Source organism: Schistocerca serialis, chromosome 2 (assembly GCF_023864345.2).
Source record: "Schistocerca serialis cubense isolate TAMUIC-IGC-003099 chromosome 2, iqSchSeri2.2, whole genome shotgun sequence".
In the NCBI taxonomy this organism is placed as follows: Eukaryota; Metazoa; Arthropoda; class Insecta; order Orthoptera; family Acrididae; genus Schistocerca; species Schistocerca serialis.
In genome coordinates this window covers 288121928-288144029 of record NC_064639.1, presented here as the reverse complement: position 1 = coordinate 288144029, position 22102 = coordinate 288121928, and the positions used below count along the sequence as shown (strand labels likewise).

Here is a 22102-nt window from a genome sequence, read left to right as displayed (position 1 = left end):
CATATATGGGGGATAATTGAGGGGTCAGTTTGTGCACAATATCCTGCACTGACAACAATTTCGCAATTATCGACGGATATAGAGGCAGCATGGTTGCGTACTTCTGCAGGGGATTTCCAACGACTTGTTGAGTTCAGTCACGTGGAGGTGCTGCACTACTCCGGCCGGAGGTGGTCCGTCACGATATTAGGACATATCCATGACTTTTATCACTGCAGTTTATTTCCAGTGACATTACAATATGTCGTGTAGGTACACTGTAACTTAGTGGGCGTTTGTTTACAGGATCGAACTTATGATAAACAAATATAGCAACATAGGACTGATGTAGGTACTCACCCTGCTGACTTCGGAGATGGCCTTGGGCTTGAGGCTCTGCAAGTGGTTGGGCACAGCTGGGGCCTCCTTCGTCTTGTCCACGGCTTTGTCCTTATCCTTGGCTTTGTCCTTGTCCTTAGTTTTGTCCTTGTCCGTGGGCTGGGCAGCCAGCAAGCTCGCTTCGGCGCGACGCAGCTTCTCCATTTCCAGCTCGCGGGCGATCAGCTGCTTGGCGTTGTAGCTCAGCGTGCGGCTCGGCTTCGTGTCCGGGAAATGCGCCACCTCCGCCATGTTGCTGCCGGGAGAGAAACAACCACTCGTTACGTTATGTCGTTTGCAGGAGTCAGCTCGCCGACACGGCAGCCCACTTACATAGGCTTTAGACCTTACAATTTAATACCCCCGCCCCCCGCCATACTCACGCGACGTACTACTAAACTAACACGTATTTACGGAAATACGATAACAAAGACAAGCAAACGGAATTTATAACTGGCTTGAGGATTTCTTGGTAGAATTCAGGCGAAATAACATGGCCCCTGCGCAGAAACGCACTCTCGTTCTCAGCGCTGGGTATTCAACACCTTGATTACGAAGGGGCGGCCACGTTAGTTTGTGGAGCTCGGGCGAAATAACGTGGCCCCGTGTAGAAACGCATTCTGTTCTGTGTTGAGCGAGTCCATACCTCTCTTCCTAAGGGTAGGTAGTTCTACGTGATCTCCTGGCCACCAAATTCGCCACATCTGAACCAGAGGAAAAACATCTGGGATGGTGCCGGGCGACAGCTCCGTACCTACAGACCAGCAGTCCGTAATTTACGGGAACTGCGTGACCTGTGAAAAGACATCTGGAGCAGCGTAACTCGAGAAATCTGCCAAGGAGTTATTGGATCCATGCCACGTGGAGTCGCTGCTGTATCGGATTTCAAAGATTCATCAAGATGCTGTTAAACACATAAGGTCATAATTTTTTAGCTCACGAGTGTATAATGAAGTACTGACTCAAAAGGGCTTCACAAATAATCAGTAAGTTCTTGATAAAATTTCGCAGTGGTACAAGGACTTACAACTTGCTTTAAAAGTTGAAAAATGTAGAACTGTGCCATTCTGAGAAAGCAGACAAGTAGTATACAATGATTAGAATATCAATGAGTCACAACAGGAATCAGTCAACTAATACAATTAAATCGGTATAAGAATTTGTAGGGATGTGAAATGGAACGATCACATAAGCTTACGTGCTGGTCGCAGACTTCGGTTCACGGGTAGAATATCGGAAAAATGCGGTGAGTCTACAACATCTTACAAAATACTCGTGCGATCAATTCTAGAATATTACTCAAGTATGTGGATGCATATCACGTAGTCATAATTGGTTACTTTAAAGATTTATAAAGAAGGGCAGCACGAACTGCCACAGGCTTATTTAAACAGGGAAGAACGCCTCTGAGCTGATGAAAATCCTAAAATGGGGGTCACTTCAAGATAGACGACAACTATCCTTCGAAAGCTCTAAACAATCTGCGTGGTGTCTGTCTGTTCTATATCGTGTCTCCCTACCACTTTCGCGCAACGACGCTCTGAGCGTGTTTTTTAGGGAATTGACTAGTTTGAACCTGGGACCTGTTGCTGGTGAGGAGACGTCAGACCACACTTGACATGTAGAATTCAGAAGAGTTCAGTGAGACTAGCGATGATATAACCAAATACTTAATGATTTCAGCGTCAGCTCCACTGCACTCCCTGTAAAGCAATCTTAATACTAACTAAATTTAGTGGAAGGGGTTCAAGGCTTTCCTATTTTTAGTTAACTGGTAAAATAAAGTCGAAAAAGCAATTAAGTTTACCATTGGAAATTTTATTCTACTCACAAAACATCGTTTATGAATTGCACTACTGATAAAAGGAAATGTTTTAATACAGGATGGTAAAAACCAACTGCGTTCAACAAAAATGTGAACGAATATTCCCTGAATGGGTTTCCAAGTTCTACAATGGATCGAAGGATGACCTATGCCATATCACATCTATAATCTAGGTTTAAATTAAGTTTCACAAGAGAGAAAACTATCAAAATGGTGTACAGTGACCCTCAATTATCTTTAATTACTTATCTAACTTGTCGTAAATTACAGTGGCTGATGTGGCTTCTCAATAACTATATAACAGAAAAATCATCGAGTTTCAGATTTTTACTTCAAGTGGCAAATGTGAACACCATGAGCTTTAATTGACGATCGACACTAGTATTACGTAAAGGGGATGTAACAGATGAGAGTTCTGCAGTTCTGAGTGAAGCCTTATGCACTCAAAAATGCGGCATCGCGTGCGTTCATCACGTTGTCGGTGTTCGTCAGGGGGCGGCAGCCGGCGCAGCTCCGTCCAGCTCGCCCTCTCGGAAGCAACTCTGTCCTAACTTCTCCTTACTACAATTTACCGAAGTTGGTTTAAAAAAAAAACTATATGGCTGTGTTTTCATCTGACCAATCAGGGTCTCAATGTTAACCTTAAGCTCCGCCTACAGAAATTCTGTCTATCCAATGAGAAACGTTATACTTTTCGTGGTGGGGCAATGTTTTTAAAGTCTGCAATGTAACAGAGAAGCGAAAAAGTCTCACGCAAAAACTTGCAGTTGGTGTGGTCCTTTTAGCGTTATCGTAAGATCTATACTGTTCTTCTGGAGCGCTCTAGCTTTTAACATGGGCTGGGGGGGTGGTCCTAACGTAACAGAGACGCGAAAAAGTCTCACGCTAAAAACTTGCAGGTGGTGTGGTCGTAGCGGTTAGCTGGCGACGTGGGTGTCCGTCCCTTATCGTAGGGCCTTCTCGCTTAAAACGGTTCTGCTCTCGGCTTCTGTTCTCGTTTCTTCCCTCGGAACTGCGTCTGTCTCACGGTGGGAAGGTATGACATGCATTTAGGCATTCTTGTGTTAGTCTGTGGTATTCCATTTGCTCACTCGTTCCTCGTATTACTTTGGTTAATTTAATGTCACGATTTATTCGGAGCTATGTGACATACTACTGGATTTGCTTATCATGTCAGGGTTTTCATGGAAGGTGTTGGATTTGCCTGACACCTTACAAAGCCTATTAATAAAATTTCAAGTTTTATGTGAGGAATGTAGTAATATATTACGGAATCCTTCGTGCAGCGATCACCAAGAAAACACTAGAATTATTTCAGTGCGCACTGTGGCATTTAAGTTGTTATTCTTCCTGCGATCCATACACAAAGATACAGGGAATAAACCATAACACGTAGTACAAAAAAAAGACCCTCTCCTGTGCACTGCAGACTGTGTATGGCGAAGATACACAACGTGCCACTGTTACTACCTCGTCCCCGCCCCCCCCCCCCCTCCCAAAAAAAAACCATACACGCCAGCTGCCAAAAACCGGGACAGCACATTGCAGTATACAAGGTCTGATCAAATGCATCCGGACATGGTGACGTAACGCGGAATTCACCACTAGTTATGACGAGAGGAGGACACACCAGTATAATAGAAGCTGGTGAGTACTGTGTTGGCTCTAGACAAGCAGTAAGGGTAGACTGGATCGGTCAATAGTGTTCAGACTTCGACAGTGGACTAGTGATTAGGTGCCACCCGAGCAACATACCCATCAGGAACGTTTCAAACTTTCTAAACCCGCCCAAGTCGACTGTTGGTAATGTGATTGTGAAGTGAAAACGCGAGGGACCAACTACAGCTATAACAAGATCAGGCATATCTGATGTACTGATGGACAGGAACTGTCGAGTACTCTGAAGGTGCGTGTAAGAATTCACATAAAATCAGCGGAAGGCATCACCGGTGAATTCCAAAGTCCTACGAGCAGTCAGGCCAGCACAATTAATATGCATAGGGCGTTAGAAACAATGGAGTACAATGGTTCTGCAGCCCCTCATAATCCACACACTTCTATAGTCAGTGCTAAACGACACTTCAGGCGGTATGAACAACGACAGTGCTGGACAGTTGATAACTGGGAACGACTGATTTCATGTGGTGAATCACGGTATACACTGTGTCAGTCTGGTGGAAGGGAGTAGGTTTTGCAAATGCGTCTAGAACGTTACCTGCCATCATGTGTAGTGCGAACAGTGAAGTACAGAGGAGATTGTGCTGCAGTATGGAGTTGTTTTTCTTGGTCTGAGTGTGGTTCCCATAACTTTGCTTAGGAAAATGCCAAATACACGTAACACTGTAACACAAGTTACAGTACAGTGCACTCCGGAGAGCAGACGAACAGCTTGGAAACAATGATTGATTGTAGGTACATTGTAATGCATCCTGTTATAATGCAGCACCTGTGAGGTAACGGTTCGTGGACAATAACATTCAAGAATAGGACTGGCTTGCACAGAGCTCCGACTTGAACCCAATGGAACACCTTAGGGATGAGTCAATGTCGACTTCGTTCCAGACACCAGCGTCCAAAATCTATAACTTCCCGCTCTTGAGGATACCTTTTCTATTTTCTCGTTTGCAGCCCCAAAAAATAATGAGAGAAAAACCGTTTATCGCTTACGAAATATCTGTTTTTAATGCGATAATGCTTTAGTATCATGCATGACGTTTCAGTTTATTACTTTTCTACTACTGAACATATTCCACTTTTCATTTGAACTTTTTATTTCGTCTGTGGGTGAATAATTTGGTACTAATAAAACCAACATTATTATTAGGATTTGGTGTCTTCCACCATAAAGGTTTTACATGCTTAATGTCAAATATCGTCACTTTAACTCATTTTTAAAGTAATGATTATTGATTATGGGAGATCGATTCTTTAGAGAATTGGAGAGGGGGGGGGGGAGGTTACTGGTTTTTTATGCTCCACAAACCACTGAGCAGTGCTTGCAAGGTGGAAGGTTTCCTGTACCAATATTATTGCGTTTCTGTCTTATTCCGTATGCGTATGTAGCGAGAAGAAAAACAACTGTTCAAACGCTTTTGTGCGCCCCCTTTACTTTCGTGAACCCCACACGAAGTATACGACAGTGACAGGAGAATCCTCTCCAGTCTTCCACGAAAACCCCTTCCCTAAATTTACTCAATATCGTCGCCTTTAAGAAGGAAACACTTTCTTGTTGTTCTGCAAAAATATTATTTATTTGATCATGACCGTCTTAGGCCAGCCGCCTGATGACTGAACGTCGCAATCACAGATAAAATTACGCGGCATAGTCAAATATAACTGATCCACAAACAGAAGGTACACTATGTGATCAAAAGTATCCGGACACCCGCAAGTACATACGTTTTCCATATTAGGTGCATTGTGGTGCCAACTACTGCAGGGTGTTCCATATCAGCGACCTCAGTAGTCATTCGACATTGTGAGAGAGCAGAATGGGAAGCTCCGCGGAACTCACGGACATCGAACGTGATCAGGTGATTGGGTGTCACTTGTGTCATAAGTCTGAACGCGAGATTTCCACACTCCTAAACATTCCTAGGTCCACTGTTTCTGATGTGACAGTGAAGTGGAAAAGTGAAGGGACACGTACAGCACAAAAGCGTACAGACCGACCTCGTCTGTTGACTGACAGACCGCCGACAGTTGAAGAGGCTTGTAATGTGTAATAGGCAGACATCTATCCAGACCATCACACAGGAATTCCAAACTGCATCAGCATCCACTGCAAGGACTATGACAGTTAGGCGGGAGGTGATAAAACTTGGATATCACGGTCGAACGGCTGCTCATAAGCCACACATCACGCCGGTAAATGCCAAACGACCCTTCGCTTGGTGTAAGGAGCGTAAACACTGCACGATTGAACAGTATAACAACGGTGTGTGGAGTAACGAACCACGGTACACAATGTGGCGATCCGATGGCAGGGTGTGCGAATGGCGAATGCTCGGTAAACGTCATCTGCCAGCGTGTCTAGTGCCAACAGTAAAATTCGGAGGCGGTGATGTTATGGTGTGGTCGTGGTTTTCATGGAGGGGGAGCGCAGCAAAGGCCTATATTGATGTTTTAAGCACCTTCTTGCTTCCCACTGCTGAAAAGCAATTCGGGGAGGGTGTTTGCATCTTTCAACACGATCGAGCAACTGTTCGTAACGCTCGACCTGTGGCGGAGTTGTTACACAACAATAACATCCCTGTAATGGACTGGCCTGCACAGAGTCCTGACTTGAATCCTATAGTACACCTTTGGGTTGTTTTGGACCGCTGACTTCGTGCCAAGCCTCACCGACCGACATCGATACCTCTCCTCAGTGCAGCACTCCGTGATGAATGATCTGTCATTCCCCAAGAAACCTTCCAGCACCTTATTGAACGTATGCCTGCGAGAGTGGAAGCTGTCATCAAGGCTACGGGTAGGCCAACACCATTCCAGCATTACCGATGGAGGGCGCCACGAACTTGTAAGTCATTTTCAGCTAGGTGTCCGGATACTTCTGATTACAGAGTGTATATAAAAGACATACAAAGTATTAGGTATAATAAGTGGAGTGGTTATGACGTCATAATTTTTAAACTGGCGTCAGGTACGTGGGCTGCTCCAAACATTAGCTTCTGGTGGAAGTGTTTTGTTCAAAAATACCAGCTTGTAGGTGTACTAATCGTTCTCGTTTCATTCTAAGTGAAATTATTCAATCGATATTTTCTTTTACACTCTTGAGTTTTGGTTGCACTGTTTACTTTCACAGTAGTAGCTTTATTTCTGTCATGTTATTTCGGATTTTCTATCAACCCAACTCGAAAAAAGAACATTATGGGAAGGAAAGGCTAGTTTCCGACCAAACATAGCAAAATACGTTTCCTTCAATATCGGCAAAAGGGACAAAGACATGGCCTGCACCACAACAGGTATGGGAAGGGGAGGTTGGCAAAGCTTATAGGTGACAGCATAGGTGGGGTTGGTGGGATCACTCATGGGAAAATTCCTGCAGTAGTGGCTGTTACAGCTGCACCTTTTTTAGATTGAAGTCAGCTGATAGGTATTCCTGCTTAAGGGAAGTCTCTCTAACAAGGGAATGACTTTTGACAAAGCTTAGGTATCCGAGTAATGAGGGAATTAGTATATTTCATCAAAATATACAAGGTATTAGACATAAAGTTAGTGAACTGCTTATAGATGTTGACTCTGAAATTATTGGTATATCTGAACACTTCTTAAATAAGGAGATAATTCAGAGGCTTCCTTTACTAGGATACAGGTTGGCTGGCAGCTTTTCGAGGAGCTCTTTGCGGTGTGGGAGAGTAGCCATGTATGTGAAAAACGGCATCCCATTTGAGTCAATTGATGCTTCAAAGTACTGCACTGAAAAGGTGTTTGAATGTTGTGCAGCCGTGGTTAAATTTAACGGAGCTAAACTTCTAACTGTTGTTATTTATAGATCCCCAGACTCCGATTTCACAACATTTTTGTTAAAGCTAGAGGAGGTTCTTGGTTCACTTTATAGGAAATACAAAAAGTTAGTTATATGTGGTGACTTCAATATTAATTGTATAAGTGATTGTGCAAGGAAGAGGATGCTGGTAGACCTCTTTAATTCATATAATCTTATGCAAACCGTATTCTTTCCAACGAGAGTGCAAGGGAACAGTAGAACAACCATAGACAACATTTTTGTTCATTCCTCATTACTAGAAGGGCATTCTGTTAGCAAAAAGGTGAATCGCCTTTCAGATCATGACGCACAAATTTTAACTTTAAAAGATTTTTGTGCTGCAACACGTGTTAAATATAGTCATCAGCTGTTCAGGAAAGCTGATCCAGTTGCTGTAGAGGCCTTTGTAAACCTTATAAAGGAACAAGAGTGGCAAGATGTTTATAGCGCTGATACAGTAGACGATAAATATAATGCTTTTCTCAAGACTTTTCTCATGCTCTTTGAAAGTTGCTTTCCGTTAGAACGTTTAAAACAGGGTACTAGCACAAACAGGCAGCCTGGGTGGCTGACTAGAGGGATAAGAATATCTTGTAGAACGAAGTGGCAATTATATCAAAACGTTAGAAACAGTCAAAATCTAAATGCAGCAGCCCATTACAAACAGTATTGTAAGGTGCTTAAAAATGTTATTAGGAAGGCAAAAAGTATGTGGTATGCAGATAGAATAGCTAAGTCTCAGGATAAAATTAAAACCATATGGTCAGTCGTAAAGGAAGTTGCTGGTCTGCAGAGATAGGTCGAGGATATAGAATCTGTGCGTAGTGGGAATGTCCGTGTTACTGATAAGTCGCAAATATGTACAGTATTTAATAATCACTTTCTGAATACAGCAGATGAACTAAATAGAAACCTAGTCCCAACAGGGAATCATATAGCGCTCTTAGAAAAAAGTGTTCCGAGACTGTTACCTGAAATGCTCCTCCATGATACTGACAAGAGGGAGATTGAGTTAATAATTAAATCACTAAAGACCAAGAACTCTCATGGATATGACGGGGTATCTAGCAGAATACTGAAGTATTGTTCTATGTATGTTAGCCCAGTTCTCAGCCATATCTGTAACTTTTCCTTTAGGGGTGGTCGGTTTCCTGACCGATTAAAGTACTCGGTAGTGAAGCCACTTTATAAAAAGGGAGACATTGATAATGTTGACAATTTTAGACCCATTTCTATGCCATCGGTGTTTGCTAAAGTTATCGAGAAGGTTGTATATACAAGGTTACTGGAGCATTTAAATTCACATAATTTGCTGTCAAATGTTCAGTTTGGTTTTAGAAATGGCTTAACAACTGAAAATGCTATATTCTCTTTTCTCTGTGAGGTTTTGGACGGATTAAATAAAAGGTTGCGAACGCTAGGTGTTTTCTTTGATTTAACGAAGGCTTTTGACTGTGTTGACCACAAAATATTACTGCAGAAGTTGGACCATTATGGAGTAAGGGGAGTAGCTTACAATTGGTTCGCCTCTTACTTTCTCCGCAATGTTGAGAGTGGTAGTGATGTTAAGTGGAGCGTTCCCCAAGGGTCGGTGCTGGGGCCACTGCTGTTTCTTATTTATATAAATGATATGCCTTCTAGTATTACAGGTGATTCAAAAATATTTCTGTTTGCTGATGAGACCAGCTTGATAGTGAAGGATCTTGTGTGTAATATTGAAACAGTAACAAATAATGTAGTTCATGAAATAAGTTCGTGGCTTGTGGAAAATAATTTGATGCTAAATCATAGTAAGACTCAGCTTTTACAGTTTCTAACTCACAATTCAACAAGAACCGATATTTTGATCAGACAGAATAGGCATATTATAAGCGAGACGGAACAGTTCAAGTTCCTAGGCGTTCGGATAGATAGTAAGCTGTTGTGGAAAGCCCATGTCCAGGATCTTGTTCAGAAGCTAAATGCTGCTTTATTTACCATTAGAACTGTATCTGAAATAAGTGACACTTCAACACGAAAAATAGTCTACTTCGCATATTTTCATACGCTTATGTCGTATGGTATTATTTTTTGGGGTAATTCTTCTGATTCAAAAAGGGTATTTTTGTCTCAAAAACGGGCTGCTCAAGCTATATGTGGTGTAAGTTCGAGAACGTCTTGTCGACCCCTATTCAAAAATCTGGGAATTCTGACATTGCCCTCACAGTATATATTTTCTTCAATGTCGTTTGTTGTTAGCAATATTAGCCTATTCCCAAGAGTTAGCAGCTTTCACTCAGTTAATACTAGGCAGAAATCAAATCTGCATGTAGAATGCACTTCCTTGACTCTTGTGCAGAAAGGAGTGCAATATTCTGCTGCATCTATTTTCAATAAGCTACCACAAGAACTCAAAAATCTTAGCAGTAGCCCAAACTCTTTTAAGTCTAAACTGAAGAGTTTCCTCATGGCTCACTCCTCCTATTCTGTCGAGGAGCTCCTGGAAGAGCTAAAAAAATAAGCAAATTCCAGTGTTACATTATTGATTTTCTTCATTTAAACTTACGACTTGTCACCTGAATATGTTTTTTTATATTTCATTTTATCTGTTTCTAATATCGTGTTATAATTTCATGTATTGACTCGTTCCATGACCATGGAGAATTCTCCTTAATTTGGTCCCATGGAACAATAAATAAATAAATAAATATCAGTCTCGTCGCCACATACTTTTCTTCTTGTTTATTCAAAACGTATAATAATACGAAAGTAACATTAATAAGGCCAATGTGTTCTATTACTGGGTGAAATGTGCAACTGAGATTAGAAAAGCGTCTGAAAATGTGTTCTTAACAGTGTTATTCACGAAAGGATTTTGACATTTGCTATTTGAAACAGCTGTCGCGTGCACACGACAGAAATTTAGAACAAGAAGCAATTGTAAACTTTAGTCTGCTAACTTTATGGGGCATTCAACGTGGCGGCGCGGGCTTCAAAGTAAAACAGCGAAAGTCTGTATCACCATCTCCCCTTTTCATTCCTCCACGGTAAAGTATTAGTTTCATTTTTATTTTTTTTATTTTACACGTCTAATTACGTGGGAACGAATTGACGAGCAAATCTCCGTGGTCATGGAACGTGTCAGTATACGATAGTACAGCAGAAAAGTAATAATAAATAAAACAAAATGTTTATAAATCCTAAAAAGACGGCAAGCTGTAAGTTTATATGAACGCAATGACAATTCACACAAGAATTTGCTTAACTTTTCAAGGAACTCCTCGACAGAATAGAAGGAGTGACCCACGAGAAACCCTTTGATTTAGATTGGAAAGTGCACGGATTACAAGTACGATTTTTGAAATCTTGTGGTACCTTATTGAAAATGGATACTGCACGCTTTTCCGCACAAGAGTCAAGGAAGTGCGGTCTAAATGCAGATAGGATTTCTGGCAAGCATTAACTGAGTGAAAGCTGTTAATTGTTGGGAATAAGCTGATACTGTTAACAAGGAACGACATCAAAGTATACACACATTTAGAGAGAGTGAAGTCAATGTCAGAATGCCCAGCAGCCTAATGAACACAGGTTTATGAAATTACACCCTTATTGCCTGAACCGCCTATTTCTGAGCCAAAAATAGCCTTTGAGAATGGGAAGAGTTACCCAAAATATACCACAAGTCATAAGCGAATGAAAATAATCAAAGTAGACTAGTTTCTGTGTCGAACTATCACTTACTTCTGATACTGTTCTAATGATAAAATCGGCAGCATTTAAGTCTTTGTACAAGACCCTGAACATGGGTTTTCCACGACAATTTACTATCTATCTGAACACCTAGAAACATGAAATGTTCAGTCTCACTAATCATACGCCAAATCTGTGTAATTAGAACGTCACTTGTTGTTGCAATGTGTGTTAGAAACTGTAAAAACTGGGTATTACTGTGATTTAGAGTAAGTTTATTTTCTACAAGCCCTGGTTGGTTGGTTTTGGGGAAGGAGACCAGACAGCGAGGTCATCGGTCTCATCGGATTGGGGAAGGACGGGGAAGGAAGTCGGCCGTGCCCTTTGAAAGGAACCATCCCGGCATTTGCCTGGAGCGATTTAGGGAAATCACGGAAAACCTAAATCAGGATGGCCGGACGCGGGATTGAACCGTCGTCCTCCCGAATGCGAGTCCAGTGTCTAACCACTGCGCCACCTCGCTCGGTACAAGCCCTGAACTTATGTCTCGAACTGCACTATTTGAAACGGTGTCAATGTTGCACACAACATCCTTTACTACCAATCTAGTGTCATCAACAAACAGAAATATATTAGAATCACCTGTAATACTAGAAGGCATATCATGTATATAAATAAGGAACAGGAGCGGCGCCAGCACCGATCTCTGGGGAAACCACAATTTAACCGTGCCCCACTCGGACCCCACATCATGGCTGTTCTCAGCACTGTGGAGAATGACCTTTTGCTGTCTGTTCTTAAAGCGAAAGCTAAAAAGAAACTCAGCAGTCGAAACTTTGATTTAATCCACCCAGTACCTCACAGAAAAAGGAGAATGTAGCATTTTCAGTTGTTAAACCACATCTAAAAGCAAACAGTTGATTTTACGCCAATTATGTGAAATGAAATGATCAATTAGCCTTACATACATAGCCTTTTCAGTAACTTTGGCCAGAACTGATGGCATAAAAACTGGTCTGAAATTGGCTACATTATCTGATTTTCCCCATTTCATAAAGCAACTTCACCACTGAGCACTTTAATCGTTCAGGAAACTGACCATTACGAAAGGAAAAATTACAGATATATACAGGGCTAACATATGCAGCACATTACTTAAGTATTCTGCTAGATACGTATTCTGCTAGATACTCCATCATATCCATGACAGTCTTTAGTCTTCAGTGGTTTAATTATTGACTCAGTCTGCCCGTCGTCGTTCTGATGCAGAGATCGTTACACTTTATACATAATAATTTTTGTGATATGTGGAAATCCCTACATTTGACAAAAGGTGAAAAATAAAATCGACTTTGTTATTTTGCTCTCCTACAACAGGACTGAAACGTAATTTAACGAGAGCAAACAAGCCACTGTGTTTGCTCATTTAAAATTAAGCTGGAGTTCTGCGTCATACGTACGTTGCATACAGAAAGCAGAAGGAGGACGATAAAGAAAATACTTGGAAGTAATAAACATAAGATACAGAACGATATCTTAGTTTTATATTACGAAACACAATCTCCCTTTTCGCTCTCTGTTAAATTACATTCCACGCATGCAAATGTTAAGTCGTAATATCAAATTTACTATCTTTTGTTAAATATAGCGATTTCCACAAAACATAAAAAGCTCTGTTTTTCATTTTTTGATAAATTTTAACGATTTTGGGGTAATATAGAGGCGTAAAACTTCCCTTTGTGGACGCTCCCTATCTCATCATTTTATGTTATCTTCTGGATTTATATCACTAGGCGAACGTCGGGCAGTTTCGGGCAGCGGGTTTTGTCGGAGAAGAACTATTTCTAAACTCTAGCAACCAAGCGAGGTGGCGCAGTGGTTAGCAAAATGGACTCGCATTCGAGAGGACGACGGTTTAAATTCGCGTCGGACCCTCCTGCTTTAGGTTTCCCATGATTTCCCTACCTCACTCCAGGAAAATGCTGGGATGGTTCCTTTGAAAGGGCACACGCCATTTCCTTCCCCATCCTTCGTAATCCTAGCTTGGGCTCCGCCTCTAATGATTTCGATGTAGACAGGACGTTAAACCCTTCTTCTTTTCCTTCATTTCTTGCCACTCACTCTACCGCTAGCGACAGTAACTGTCGTGCCACTGCAGTGTGAACAAGGGAAGAACAAGACAACTAGTCAGGAAAAAAAGAAAACACGTATACTGTTAGGCAACCATATTAAAGTGAGACAACCGCGCATAACTTTTCCAACATTCGAGGTTTTAATTATGAGGCGATGTTAACCGTTCCTAGGGGACTTTCCGGAACACAAACGTAATTTTTGGAGTGTTGTGTTCTGTTTGCAAGTAAGTAGTATTACATTTTTATTGTGCCTTTACATATAAACGATATTATTTTCTATATTGTGGGCTGTGACCACGTCTAGTCAAGCAATAACAACAGGAATGAAAAATAACACAGCGGTACGTTCAGGTTGCATCTGACAAAGCAATTTCGGATTGTACCGGATCAAACAGAGCACAAAAACTTAAATTTACTGTTTTTTTCTTTAACAGCCAAAGGCGGAGGTGTCAGGACACAAATGGGATAAAAATAAAATGAAGGAAGATCTAGAGAAAGTCAGACTTTTGAAATGACAAGGAAGTAAATGCGAAATATTCAGTTAAAAGAAGTACATTAGGTCTTAAAGTTGAAACTTGCGGCAAAACGAAGTGCTGACTGTGAAATCTACTTTAGGAAATAATATGTTTTATTTTTTTCCAAGAACATACACTGTTGAACTAGAAACAATATCGTAAGATCATGTAAAAATGTAGATTGCCAGCTTATGGCTTCGGATAACAGGGTGTATATGCGGACAAGGAAAAAAAATTCCCGGATTTTTCCCGGATTTCCCGGTTAAAAATACACTTTCTCCCGGATCAAAATACACTTTTTCCGTGTTAAGTGACAGTATACTCTTCCTTGGCACTGTAAAAGTCATCAATCCTTTGAATTTTTATGGTTTTATATACTGACATTTAATTTCCCGGCACTTTAGAAAACGAAACTCAAGAGGAAAAACAGGTTTTGAAAGACCTTTGATGTGCAGCAACATGTACGCTGCATATTTTCGTATTACGAAGGTATAAATTTGAATTCCACCAAATAACGCATGTCACTTTCCGAAGCATTGAAACTGAGATTGCGATGCGCTTTTGTAAGCATCATAGCTCATTCACATGATCTCGCCAGCTGATGACAGCAATAGGACACGTGATGTAGTCAGCCAATAGCAAGATCACTCTTAAGTAGCGCGAATACACAAATAAGAAAAGTTAATGGCTTAAATTAATATACATAGCATTCACATATGATATTGGTCTCGAAGATTAATAAGTTGGAAGAGAAGCTAAGCTTCCACATATGATGTTGATCTTTTTTGCGCCTGTTGCACTTTAAGATACACACACAAATATGCCAGTAAAATTTTTAATAACGACGCAAATGTCTCATATTCTGGGCTCGAAATACTTCTAAATGGTCGTCCTCAAAGACTTGATTTTTAAATGAGAGTCAAATGCTTTGTGATTTAAGAAATTCATTGTACATTCTCGCATATAATTTATCTTGCGTAAAAGGAAATCTGCTTTGAATGTAACGCTTTTCAAACCACCATTCGCAATATTTTCCCGCAACCTGTTAGAAATAGGTTCGTTTCAGCAATTGCAAGAGAGCGCCAGATAACTGGCGTCACCGCGCTTGCGCAGCCACGATCACGCAGGAAGCCCATATGTTCGTACGTGTAAAACATTAAAAGATCTTACATATGTCATAAAAGAAACAAGACATCAAAGGATACTTCAAGAGCGTCGGGATTCGCGAACCATACTAAAGCGCATAATTCAGCTTAAAATGCACATCCGTATGTAAATTTTCGTGGAGAACCAGTACTCATGTTTGGTTCTTTATTATAGCATAATGCCATACGTGCACTTGAAATGAAGCGAACAGTTAAAACTAGCTAATAGTGTGAAATTGAACACTTCGTTTCAAATAAATTGACTGCCTCAGTAGAAAGGATTAATAAAAGCCAAATCTCTTTAGCAAACCAGCAAAAATAACTTCATTGTTCTGTAAGGTGATTAATGCTTGACTGTCAAAGGTGGAAATGAAATCTTAAACTATTAACATATTTTAGCCTGCCGTAATTACGCGAACGTATTTTAAATCATTTGATAGCTCCCGGCCACAAAAACCCGTTTGTTATCATTTAACGTGAGAGCAATAAACGAAGAGGAAACAACAAAATCACTAAACGTAAACATAGGTCACGACCCACCTCCCCACCACAGCTCTGACTGTTCTGTGCATCAGCCCCGGATCTATGGTATTTCCGAACTGGGGCAATATTAAGTAGTGGCGCCCAGCCACACTTCCGTAACCAGAAGCGTGAGAAGGTACTACTCACACGCGACTCAACTGCGCATGCGCAAGAGCCCGCCCGCAACTGCTCAAACGAATCTAAACAGTTGTCACGTCACCCTCATCGGTGGCAATTTGTTGTTATAAAGCATTGCATAGTGTTCCTAAAGCCTTTGACACACTTTACTGTTGGCAGACGGTTGTACGAGCACTGTTTTGTTGTTGTATATGGGGCATTTCCTTTGCAAACTTAAGTTTTTTTTTCTTTTTTTTTTTCTCCTCCCGTTCATGTTTTGTTGCTGCAGTATCATTCTGCAGTAGCGGGATACAATAATATCCTTTGTTAGAGTATTGGTTCTTACCAGTCAAAATCACAAAAATTTAACTGAAAACTAAAACAATTAAAAACTCCCGGAATTCTAAACAATTCCCGGGTTTTTCCCGGTTTTCTCCCGGATGGAAAAATTCACGGGTTTTCCCGATCTCCCGGTTGTGCCGGGTCGTATACACCCTGGATAAACATGAGTTCTTGCAACGAAAATGACTTTTTTTAAATATTACAATTTCATGTCCGATACAACCCTCCTAGAGTGTCAACGACCAAAATGCACAGCAGGAAAAATATAAAGAAAGTCAACGGATGTATATTCTTATGACACTGAGTTTTATAAATAACGTATCATGTTCATGTTCAGTGTTAAGAGTGTTCTAATTCAACCTTAAAAAAAAATATCATAATTTCGAAAAAAGTGCCTGCTAGTACCCGATCTTCCCTTGATATCAGTTTAAGTCGCACGTTGTTTTTATCTATGGTTGCGACATTCAGTTATAGGATTTGTTGGTGCAAGAAGCCGAATAAATAATAGTTCCCAGAACATCGCGAATGTGCTTCCCTTTTAATATTATCGTCATGTTCTGTCCGGTTCCGACGAATATTCAGTCAACGTCGCGTTTCTATCAAAGTTTGCAGGAACGTTCCCGTGCATCTCTGTTATACGCTCCCACGGTCTGTACCAAAGTGCGCCGATCCTAACAGTGCGTCTGGGTATTCGTTCTGTTTCTGCTGCCATGCCTTCTTGATAACGACGTCTGTACAAGTGGACTGAACTTTTCCAAAACCATTCCAGTAAATCTAAATCTCCAAACTCTACTTTCTTTTGCTGGTAGGCTGTTTAGGTTTTTATGTTGGTAACGCCACGTAGCGCTCTGTATGAAAATCACTGGCTGTGCTGTGTGCAGTCTGTGGCTGGGTTGCATTGTTGGAACATTGTTATCGTAGTGTTGGGCAGTTGGCTGTTAACATCGCGTAGCGTTGCGCAGTTGGAGGTGAGCCGCCAGCAGTGGTGGATGTGGGGAGAGGGATGGCGGAGTTTTGAGAGCGGATGATCTGGACGTGGAGACAGTAAATTTGTAAGACTGGATGTCATGAACTGCTATATATATTATGACTTTTTAACACTATTAAGGTAAATACATTGTTTGTTCTCTATCAAAATCTTTCATTTTCTAAGTATGCCTATCAGTAGTTAGTGCCTTCAGTAGTTTGAATCTTTTATTTAGCTGGCAGTAGTTCCAGTAACGAAGATTTTTGTGAGGTACGTGATTTGTGAAAGGTATAGTTTAATGTTAGTCAGGGCCATTCTTTTGTAGGGATTATTGAAAGTCAGATTGCGTTGCGCTAAAAATATTGTGTGTCAGTTTAGTGTTGATCAGAATAGGTAAAGAGCGAAATGTCTGAGTACGTTCAGTTCTGCTCAGCTGTTTGAAAATCAAATAATATAAGAGGTTTATCAGCACAGTAATTCATTAATTTTTCTAAGGGGATGTTTCACTTACAACTGCTCTTACGTGTTCGTGCCATTTCACATGGCTTCTCAGTATTACCGCCAAGTACTGCGATTGACTGCAGAGGTTTACAGTTAATCTTGTGAGTCATTCGTACTGTCAGCAGTGGTATTCCTTTACGAGCGGCTAGCGCCGTACACAATACGGAAAGAGACTGGGCGCAGGGTTCAAACAATAGTTTTCGACGTTCAGTTTGTTCTATAAAAACGTGGGTTATCTGTGCATTAAACAACGGTGGCGCGAGAGCTTTTCCGGCCTACAAACGACCGAGTCAACAGAGCGCGTTCGATCAGACTGTCGCAGCAACACCCCCTACGCAAATTATTTTGATCAAATACGAAATTATTTTCTCTGTGACCCGCGTTAAGGGTGAAATTCGTGTACAGCGAGTAGTCTAGTAAATCGGAGGGACGGGGATTTTAATCAGAATTTATAATCCGCAAGAGGACGAAAACTTCAGCAAAAAAAAAATCGTATTAATCTGTAATACTACAGGACCAGACGCCCTATCAAAAATTAATAACAACAAATATGCTACGATATTACGAACATGGAATTTCGGAAAGCACTAGAGAGAGTTACATTTTAAATTTATAATATAGAGAATGGCGTCAAGAAGCGGTGACGAAAACTCATTATTCTTTAATTTTGCAGAACTAACCATGTACTCTTTATGAAAAAAAGAAGCTAACGATTTCAGTCGAAAATAGGATTTGTTTCACACTTTTTTTTTTTGTACGAGTAGATACGATGTCCTTAATCTAAAGCTCCTCGAAACAAGCGCGCCCGCCACGACTTATAAAAAAAGAACCGCTCTATATCTTTAGTGAGGGGGAAAATGTTCATCGAAGAATTACCTGATTTGCGATGAGGCTGCTTGGAAAGCACGAGAGCTATTATTATGTACACGGGTAATATATTTCAGTTGTAGACTCTACAAGAAAGGTATCATTTTACTGCGAGGAAGGCTACTTTCGGTAGCCATTCTTTCAGAGGAGCAATTACGATTACAGGGGCCATAAAAACTGCATATTGCAGATTGTCCGACACTATTGCAGCCGCATGTACTGCTGGCCACTGTTTCCTGGAAATGTTTGCGGCAGTATATTTTCCTTGATGCAATAATTTATTTCTTGATGCAATAATGGATCAACAAAGATATATTTTCCTGGCCAGAAGTGTTTACACGAGCCACTATGGCCGCGAAGTGGAAGGAAAGGGGGGGGGGGGAGAGAGAGAGAGAGAGAGAGAGAGAGAGAGAGAGAGAGAGAGAGAGAGAGAGGGGGGGGGGGGGGGAGGTGCGATGCTCTTGCATTTACAATCCAAAAGGAAAAAAGTATGCACGAAAAAGAGAAATCGGGCGTCCCTACGGTGTTCTTTATCTAAGCAAGCGAACTGCTTTCGAAAGCTTAGTTCCTGAACTGATACTGGACACAAATCTTTTCCAGAACGCGAAAACACGATTTTGATTATATTGTTTAAAAGTAATTCGTCCGAGAATTGGTAAGACCAATATCAATATGAAAGACCGTACACCAATTAGAACCAGACTGGGTATCGCCCTTCAATTTTTGGCTAGTGTTGTTACATACGAAAGCTTGAGTGTACCCCTTTACTCTGCACTTCTCATCGACATGCCTCATAGCACAAGGCGTTTGCAACGCTTTGGTGGAGTTCATTAACGTAGTTTGAAATAAGGATAAGATGTTTATGTTGATACTTTAAAGTTATTCACCAGTATAGTGCGAGAATTATTAATTTCATAAATGCGATACATCTACCTCAAGAATTATGGGGGCGTGAAAAGTAATGTACAGGGTGACCCAAAAGTTCGTTAACACATTTTGAAAATTCAATACTTCACGGGATAATGTACGTAGAGAGGTGAAAATTTATATACATGCTTGAACTGCCATGGAATTTCATTGAAACCAGAAACATGCACAAAATAACCAACAGATGGCGCTTCATATGATACAAAAGTAATAATTACCGTAACAATTGATTTTTGGAACAGGTGATGTTCTTTATAACAAATGCTCAACTTGTCGCTCGTCATTCATCAATACATGTAGTCAAGGAACAATGTTGTGATTAACGTTGTACAGTATATCAAGAGGTACGGTGAGAAATTGCCATCGGATGTTGACTTTCAGTATCCCTAATGAGGTCGGCCGATCGCGGTAGACTTGCGAATTTACGTAACTCACTCACCAATAACCACACGGACTGAGGTCTCGGGATATGCGGTGGTGGTGGTTTGGGGGCAGCATCACGGATGCGGTTACTCCGCACACGATCCTCCTCAAACGATATACGCAAGGGACTGTTCACACATGTAGCAATATGGGTGAAGCGCTATCCTGCATAAAAATCGTACCTGCCAGCAGATATTTATCAGTCAGGTTAGAGATGCGATTCTGTAACACATCGGCGTACCTCACACCTGTCACGTTGACAATCTGAAAAGCAGCTGCCCCGCATTTCCTCGAAGAAGGGTTCGGATCACGAGTGGTGTGGTACATCAACAATAAATGGTGAATTTCTCGTCATACAATGGAGTTTCCACGACAATTTTAGGAATTTCGGTAGCCGAAATTCTGCAGCTGTGGGTGTTGACAAACCGTCTAACTGTAAATGCGAAATGGATGCCATCTGTTGGGTGGTTTTTGCACTCGTTTTTGGTTTCAATAAAAACCCATGTCATTTCACACATGTATGTCAAGTTTTATCTCTCTATCTACCTACATTATTCCGTGAATTAGCGCATTTTCAAATGTTAACGGACTTTCAGATAAGCCTGTATAGAAGCACAGCAATAACAATTAAAGACAGTTGGTAAGTTGATGACTGACACACGTAATGAAGCTTCAAAGAAATTTAATTTTTCATCTTAAGAGCCTATGTACGATAAAATTGTGGCTCACTATAGCAGACCTTCTCCTACGACTGTATCAGCGAGACTGTCCTTTTTCAGTTTTCGGTGTGTTGTAAATACTGTTTTCTGTGTTCCATGCCAGACGTACTTACGACATTAATGGAATTACTGGGTGCCTCATTTCCCCACGACTACATTTCTGCAGACAACAAATAAATCGAGTGTCTGAAAGTTGCGGCCATCTTTGGAACCCAAGCGAAATAATATTGCTTCACGTGACTTGAGACTGCAGCGCCGTTGGCGAGAGTAAGTGGAAGCAAGAGTGAGAGGGGAGCATTTACAGAAAAAGTCAGAGACACTTCTGGCCCGGCCATCCGAAGTATTATTGCCGTCTATTGTGGTCACATCACAACCATGCTGACGGCAACATTTTTGCGGCCGTGCTTTTCCGTAAAATATGATCCATTGATCCATGTAAACGCGCCTTAAGAATGTTTTATCCCCCCCCCCCTACCATCCCATAATCTTCCACCATCTACTTGCTGTTTAAAATATGTAAAAAAAATTATTGTAGCACATGCCGAAGCAAACGGACATGATGATGATTTTTTTTATTTGTTTTTATTTTTTTTTCCCCCAGGACGAAAAATTTGGGATCCACAAAGGATCCGTTTTTCCTCCACTGCTATTCCATCCGGTCACATACTATTTCATAGAATATCTTCAGTAACCAACTCCATAGACAATTTTATACGCGGACGACATAGTTCAATAACAGAATCTCTACCAGAAATTCACCAGGACATTAATTCTTGGTTCATGGCGCTAGAACATAGAGTAAGCTGCGCATAAACGAAGTGTATGTGTTGTAACTTCTCAAGAACAACCACCAATTCTAAACCGTAAATACATTAGACAATGTCTTTAAAACACCAACCAATCAGTTCCAAGTCCCTCTAATCAGTAATAATATCCAAAGCTTCCACAAGTACAGACGCTAAGTACCGTATAAAAACTGGGTGGTTGAAATGCAGGTCACCAAAAGGCGTCATCTGCGACGCGAGAATACCTATCGAAATAAAACGAAAGTATATGCAAACAAGCGATAAGTCCAGCTTTAACCGAGGGTTCACAATGCTGGGCCACTCACAAATCCGACGAACGGAAGCTCCAGGTTACAGAGACAACGATGCTACATTGGTCTGGAGGAGTGACCCTAAAAGAAAGAGTAAGAAAAGATCACATCCGAGGCTAAAGGTAGCAAACATAGCGGAAAAGCTTCAAGAGAATCGCCGACGATGGTACGTGCACGTTATTCGCCGTGAACCCAGACGTATGACAACAACAAGGCTTGACACAAAGAGACCACAAAGGAGCACTGGACGCCCATCGAATACACCGATTAGGACCTTAAGGAACGACCTGAAAACGATGGGACTGCACCCTGAAATGACGCGAACACCTTTAAAATGGCGTAACAAGGCACGGCCAAATGGGAAATAAGGCACGGGAGAAGACGAAAGCTCTTTGGAATTATCTTCCACCATACAACGGCATGTGAAAATGAATAAAAATGTGGTTGAAGGGAAAACAAATATTTTTTTCATGTTTTCCACCTGAAGAAG

The 22102-nt window shown here is 41.2% G+C and overlaps 1 protein-coding gene across 2 annotated transcripts in view; it reads right to left on the bottom strand.

The window, feature by feature from the left end:
• LOC126457060 (chromosome transmission fidelity protein 18 homolog) overlaps positions 1 to 22102 on the bottom strand; it is a 485881-nt gene that overhangs the window by 271499 nt on the left and 192280 nt on the right. For both annotated transcript variants that reach the window (XM_050093058.1, XM_050093059.1), the window contains exon 18: positions 340 to 613. In XM_050093058.1, the coding sequence (XP_049949015.1) occupies positions 340 to 613 (274 nt within the window). The remainder of the gene's footprint in view (positions 1 to 339; positions 614 to 22102) is intronic.